This window comes from Gossypium raimondii, chromosome 12 (assembly GCF_025698545.1).
Source record: "Gossypium raimondii isolate GPD5lz chromosome 12, ASM2569854v1, whole genome shotgun sequence".
In the NCBI taxonomy this organism is placed as follows: domain Eukaryota; kingdom Viridiplantae; phylum Streptophyta; class Magnoliopsida; order Malvales; family Malvaceae; genus Gossypium; species Gossypium raimondii.
The window spans coordinates 42,316,823-42,324,569 of NC_068576.1; the positions used below are offsets into that span (position 1 = coordinate 42,316,823).

A 7,747-nucleotide genomic window follows, 5' to 3' on the forward strand; every position below is an offset into this window, starting at 1 on the left:
ATGAAACAGAGTCCTAACCACCCTTTCTAAGGCCTAACCGAGGGTCGGAACACACAGAATCACAGATGAGTCAAAATCTGACACCAAATGAAAATTTGAAAAATAGGGCCACACGGCCGTGTGGGGTTCTAGACGCCTATGTGAAGGAGGCATACGCCCGTGAAAGGAGGCACACGACCGTGTGTCGATAACACACGCCCATGTGACCTAGGGACATGGCCGTGTGAATAGCCCATGTAACTCTCTGTCCATATTGGCTAACATATAGTGTAGGGCAGACACGATCATGTGAAAGTGTCACATGCCCGTGTGCCCACGGGACACGGGCGTGTGTCCTGAGCACACATCTGTGTGAAAATCGACTAAAATCCCAAAATTCAGCCACACGGCCGTGTGACATCCAAATTTACCCAAAAACCCTAAATCCCAAATGCACACTACCGTATTAACTGCCCATGTGCGGTACAAGCTCGTGTGGCCACCCGTGTGGTCACGAAAGCACATCGAAATTGACTGTAGAACGTGCATTTGTTGTCGAAATGATCCCCAACCCTCTATAACTCAGAAATACACCAAAAACACACATAATTTCAAGCCATTTAACAATAATCGACCCTTTGATTGGTCAATTTCAAAAACACACAAATTATGTCGAATTTCACAGAAACAAGTTAGAAATTCGATAACGAAAAGGAAGGGTCTCCGAACACACACCTAAATTCGTGATTAAATCACCCAAAATCGTTCAACTCACTCCACCAAGTCGATTCAGATACCTCAATTACAAGCATCGATTTCGAAACCAATCAAATAGAATACTCGAGCCCAATCAATCAACAATGACGATGATAAACCCAAGATTAATTTGAGGAACAAAAGAGAAAAATAAGAAAAGAAAATCTCGAAATTGAGAAACAAAAGGAGAAGAAAGAAAATGTCCAGAGAGAGAAAGGAAGAGAACGTGCTTTCTTCTTCTTCTTTTTTAAGAAATTTCCTATAACCGAATTAAAATAAAAATAAAATAAATAAATAAATGCTCAAAACTTAAAAGCAACAAAAATAAAACAAATTCCTCAATACACACATGATGATTCAAACCCTGGACCTAAGATTAAGCTAACACTTTACCACTGAACCAGTAGGCTCATTCTTAAATCAAAACGCGACTACAAATCCAATTGCTCAACCTACGGACTGACCCTAAACACATACTCATAAACTTCTAACCCCAAATTCCGGCGTGTTACAAGATTCTTCCCATCCATCATTGTCTTCTACTATAGTTAAAATAATTTAGTTATTTTTAACCATTTTCAATTTGTTACTCGTTTTTAGAGATTACAAATCTTTTAGTTATTTATTTTTAGTCATTGTTGAATTTTTTCTCTCCATATAAGCATTAATTTCTAGTTCAATTAAACATACACTTTCCATCAACAAAAATGATTTCTACTTTATTTTTGTCTTTCTTAAAAACTCCAATATTATTAATGGTTGAATACAATTTAAATCATATAAACTATATTTTAATCACAATATCTATTTCAAGTGAGAATATAATTCTAATTCACCATTATAAGCTCCCTTGATAGTTTGATGCCACATTATTTATGGGCTAAATCAAGAACAACGATGACTATTGCTTTTGATTCCAAGCACGTCAATAAAATGTCAATAGTTTTTACCCTTCACCAAAGAGCATTCAAGTCCTTTGACTCCTTTTTGTTTTTTACATTTGTACACAAGCCTTTGCCTCCATATGCGTAAGAAAACTGCAGTGACATTTTAGTGAAGCTTTTGAGGTCCTCATACATAGTAGGATTAATGCAAAATTTTTAAATATTTGCTCTTCACATAGTTGGACTTCCACATTTCCTCTCCCTCTCCCTCTCCCTCTCCCTCTTCCTCTTCCCTTTCTTTCTCTTCTCCTATTACTCAAACACTAGTTTAGATAACAAAAACCAGATCAACCAAACATGACAGAGGTGTTGATATGAAATATGCTAATCACACACCTTGAAGAAAAGGAAAATCAGCTTCTAATGCTATAAATTCTCCTTGGGATAATCATAACATTATCGTAAAATTTAATTGAATAACTGATGCGACAATAAAAGACTTAGTATTTAAATTTTCATTAACATAGGAACCCAATTAGCAACACTGAACACTAAATAGATAGATACAATGCAACCACTATAAATAGAAGGAAATAGCATAGACTCAATGCAAACCTACCAAGGAAATTAAAGGAAGAAGTAAAACACACATTTTTAAACAAGTAGATACAACAACCCTAAACATCTTAATTATTTCCCTTCTCAATCATCCTTCGCGAGCGAGCACTTGTCAATGCTATCCAAAGTAACAATTTTTCCTTCAGCTCATCAACATACCGGAAATAAGCTTGCCTCCATGACTCTTTCATAACTAAGGTACCACAAACACCCCAAAATCCTACAATGTATCCCATAGCGATGCTAAGATAGAGCCACAGCTTGTCTTTTGAACCACCCAGAGATGATGGTGTGGGAGGAGAGTTAATGTCTCCTGGACACCTTGTTAAGAGCGGAACCCCACACAACAATGGATTGCCTTGGTAGTTGGAGGAATCGTTGAGCGTTTGGAGCTGATATCCTGTTGGAATTCTTCCCGACAAGTTGTTGTAAGACAGCTTCAAGTGATTCAAGAGCGTTAGTGATGATAGGCTCGAAGGAATCGGACCTGAAAATTTGTTGACCGACAAATCAAGGGACTCCAACCATCGCATGTCACCAATGTTATCGGGAATGCTTCCACTTAAATAATTTGTCGACAAATTCAACGTGTCCAGAAAAGCCAACCTGCATATCCCTTTGGGGAATTCTCCAATAAGATTATTCTCGGAAAGGTCAATGTTCTTGACCTCCAGAAGGGTTCTGCTATATTCAAGCTCTCTTCCCTTGGTCCCAACCAGCATCGTTTGCTCATTAATGGTGCCATCCTGGAGATCAAATAACTCTTCATAGTCCAAACTTCTGTTGCCATATTTCAAGGCGGTGAAATTGTGCAAACATTTCGGAATTGACCCAATAAGATGATTGTTTGAAAGATCCAAACTGCGCATATTAGAAAGACGACAAATTTCTTCAGGAATGTTCCCACCAAGCAGGTTCGACCGAAGTTGTAGAATATAAAGCAATGGTACTTGCCGACAACTATTTGGTGGAAAAGGAATATCACCATGAAGATTATTGTCACCCAACATTAATAAAATGAGGTGACATAACGAAGTTAGGGAACTTGGGATTTCACCAGATAGGCTGTTGTTGGAGGCATCCACAGCTTTCAAGCTTCTCAATTTATTCCAACAATCTGGAAGTTGTCCAGACAATCTGTTGTGGCTTACAGAGAGAAATTTTAGCCCCATCATCTTGCATATTGATGATGGCAGCCTGCCGCTAATCTGGTTCCGAGAAACAAAAAATGTTTTCAACCGTGGCATTAGTTCCCCGATGTTCTCTGGAATAGAACCTGAAAATGAATTTCTTTGCAGATACAGTTGCGTTGCGTTGGTCTCCCAAAGTGGGATTTGGCCCACGAAATTATTCCTACTTAGATCAACTTTTTCCAACATTTCCGAGAAAATTCTGGGGGGTAGCTTGGCAGTGATTGAATTGTTTGACAGGTCTACAAACCAACAACTAGAAAATAACCTGGCAAACCATTCTTCTTCTACGATGTCCGAAATCCCAGCATTTGAGACTATAACATAGGAAAGATTGGTTTGAACTAGAAGCCAAACTGGAAAAGAAGGACCTATCAAGCAATTAATTAATACCAAAGTTGTAAGCCTGAAAGGAGGAACCCAGTCATGTTTCAGATTGAAAACCAATGACTTATTATGGTACGTTGTGAGCCTGAAAGAATCCAGTCTTGTGAGGTTAGCTAAATGGGTTTCTGTCAAAACACCTTCCATTTGGTTCGATACTAGGCTCACGGTTGATAGCTTAGCTAGTCTCCCGAAACTTTCGGGTATTGTGCCATTGAAATTATTATCAGAGAGTTCCAATAATTCCAAGGATGACAAATTCCCTATAGAAGCCGGAATTGAACCCCAAAAGAAATTAGTGTTGAGGTCAAGTTCTTGCAAATTCCTCAGTGCTCCTAATGATTGCGGAAGACTTCCTACTAGATAATTGCCTCCTAAATAGAGGATCTCCAAGCTATTATTTTGGCAAGCTGAGAAACGGTCCAAAACCCCCATGATTCCACCGTGAAGACGGTTAGAATTGAGTCTCAATATTCTCAACTTGCACAAACTTCCAATCCAAAACGGGATGGAACCATAGAAGTTATTCGATCTTAGATCAAGCACTTGAAGATTGGTTAGGTTAGAGAACCAGTGCGGTAATGGAGACTTGATTGGATTGTCAAACAACTCGAGGACCTCAAGTGATGTGAGGTTGAGTGATGGGAGGGTGAGGTCAAGGCTTTTAAGTTGGCAACCATCCAAATATAATCTCACAAGAGAAGGAAGCATGTTCACTGCTTTCAACCAAGACCCTCTTACGTCATAAAGGTCTACCCTTGCTAGATCTAAAGATTCCAGTGAGGATAAACCTGAAAGCCAAACAAGGCTTTCGGCACGCAAGCCGAAATTCCCACCCAGGTAAAGAACCTGCAAGTGCGACAAGTTCCCAAGATGGGGCGGAATCTCTCCACCATAGCCTGAGCTATGGAGATCAAGGTATCTCAAGTTGTTTAACATGCCCAAGAACTTGGGAATCTGGGTCCCCCCAAAAAAATTCTCAGCAAGATTCAAGTGAGTCAAATGTTTCAAGTGAAGCAAAGAAGGTTTTATTGTACCTCCCAAATGATAGTTTTGGAGATTGAGCACTGTGACATGTCCAGTTCGGTTTTTGCATCTCACGCCTTGCCATTTGCAGCAATCCAACCCAACCCAAGACGAAAGCCTCCCGAAAGGATCCATGAGGCCTTCCTTGAAGTCGAGGAGTTGTTGTCTCTCACTCTCCATGCATCTGACGCCAACATTGCTATTGCCTGAACATGATGACACCAGCAGTAGCAAGACAACAAAACATAACAGCAAACTACTACATGGGTTGTTGCTGTGACGGATGCCCATAGTGGAAAGGTTTAGGTTGTTATATGCTGTTATGGGGATCTATCTACTTTCTAACCATTAAACTTAAGCTTGCTTTATATGCGAAAACTTTTAATCAGACATTTGAATTTGTCGTAATGGACGCGTTTTTGGCTTTGTAATGAATATAATGTACGTCACTCATTGCTATTATCAAGATCTTATTTTTTTATTTTATATAAATTATTATAAAACATAATAATCATAACTATAATCATAATAATAAAATTTACTTTTGTATACTTTTTCAAAATTTCTTTTTCCTTTTATAAATAAACAAAAAAATCATAAACGGTAAATTAAATTTATATGCATGTAAATAGCACTATAAATTGTTAATCATTTTATTTGGTCTAATTATTTACTCTTTTGCAAATTTTAAAATTGGAGTATCTATCTTTAATATTGCTTTACTTTCTTGTTTTAATAACCAAGTCCAATTAACAAAATTGTAAGACAAAAATATTAACTTTCACTTTACTATTAAATACATTTTCGATCTCATATTCAAAATTCGGAACCTTATAATTACAAACTTAAATGTACTTAATATATTTATTTATTTAACCTCTCACACATGCAATATTAACAACATGATTAAATATATATATTTTATTTTAAAAATATAACATTTTAGTTAATTAAAATCACAAATTAAAGGTCCTAGAATCAATCTAGGTAAATCTATATTTATTTTTTAATTTTTGAAGGATTAAGTGTCGTGTGAAACTTTAGGCCCCTAATGTCTGGATCACGACAAACTGATGGAGAAGAATCAAGGTCATTTCTATATGTTGACAATAAGGCACTCATACCTAATTTGAAGACTTCCGGTCTCAATTGACAAAAATAACTTGACCCCTAAAATATAGGTGTGCAATCTTTCAATTAATTAAACAACATGGGCAATGACCTTGACTTCTTGCTAATTGGTATAATATTAACTTTAAATTATTTTAGTTATAAAATATTTCTTTTATCTTTCTTAGACATTTTTTTATCTTTTCATTTTGCTTTGGGGGTCCCAATATCAAAATTTTAACTTTGTGACACCTTATATTCAACCCGATCATTGGATCCAAATGCGTGATGTCACATTACGTTGCTAAAGCAACTCATACTGACTCAAATCATTTATAGAATAATTAACCATATGTACATAACATAGTTTAAAACATTTTCAATTACGAACATAAACATGCATTACAAATGTCTAGCAATCTCATTTAAGTAGTCCCGGGGTTATACGAGATTAACCATGGAGTTAAGACTCGAATCCTAACTCAACTATCAAAATTCAACTAAGTGTCTTGAGACATGATTACAAGCTTCCCACCTCTAGCTTCAATGTGTTCTAGTCTCGAGACATTGGGGTTCATGTCTGGAGGCATAGCTCCCTTGTTTTTGATTTTTACATTCGATATTTAACCGTCTCGAGACAGTAGAGCTCTAGTCTTGAGACTTGACAGTTGACCTAGAATTACTTCGATTGGACATTTCGTTCTTAGTCTCTTGAGATTAAATAATAAAAATGTCACAGTGTAATTTTACTTCAAACCCTAAAGATGTCAATTCTTACCTTTATGAAGCCACATAACACTCAATTATCAACCAATAATTTACCATCCAAAAATATATCATCAACACTTAATATCATATAAACTAATGCATCACACCTAGATATACATGATTCACTTTCTAGCAGTATCAAAATTCATGTGTACTGACTGATTACCATAATTAATGATTGCAAAATGGCTAGAATATGTCCTAACTTAAGTGTTAACGATTCATACCTTTTAAAGAATCTTATAGGACCTTTAATACCTAGGTACATGCCGGTATAGCTACCAAACATGATGAAACTTTATAGAAATTTAGCTAAGCTTATGTGAGATATGGATGCTACTAATACTCCTTGATTGGTCCAAGGTCTAATCGTCACTTGCGCACGAAAACAAAAAATTCACAAGCTGAACGAAAGAACTTAGTAGTGTTTACATAATATGATAACAATGCTTATACATAACAAACAAATATCAAGCTATTGAAACAATTATAAACAACTACAATGTAAAGTATCACTTCTATAACAATCTATTTTTTAGTGGTGTCAAAAACAATAGTTTTGGGACCCCAATTCCAGCAAGTGAGTTCGTAAATATTATTATTTAATATTTACAAGTCAATTATAATGTTATATTGAATTTTGATTTGATAAATTTTCTAATTGAATAGTTAGTTAAAGTACAAGTGGTTCGACCCTAAAGTCAATGATTTTGAAAAATGAGATTCGGACCTCGTTTCCATAAACCAAGCTCATAAAAACAGTAAAATTTAATCGGTATTGATTTTTATTAGTTAAAATGCTTAATTAATAAATGTTTGAGGGTTGAAGTGGAAAATTAACCACTTTTAAGTTAGTGGGATGGTTAGTGCTTGGTTTTGTATTAAAATATATGTTAAAATTAAATTATTAAGTAATTAAGATATGTTAAAACATAAAAAAAATATGAAAACACCAAGCCATCTTCATCTTTTCTTCTCTTCATTGCCGAAATCACCATTTTTGAATCTTAAAGAATTCGGCCAAGCTTTTTT

General features: G+C 35.8%; 1 protein-coding gene across 1 annotated transcript; it reads right to left on the reverse strand.

Annotated features, from left to right (window-relative positions):
* Positions 1-2,305: 2,305 nt before the first annotated feature.
* On the reverse strand, positions 2,306-5,128 carry LOC105764244 (receptor-like protein EIX2). Its single transcript, XM_012582765.2, has one exon. It carries the CDS (start codon positions 5,126-5,128, stop codon positions 2,306-2,308), a length of 2,823 nt encoding a protein of 940 aa, XP_012438219.1.
* Between the last annotated feature and the right edge of the window lie 2,619 nt (positions 5,129-7,747).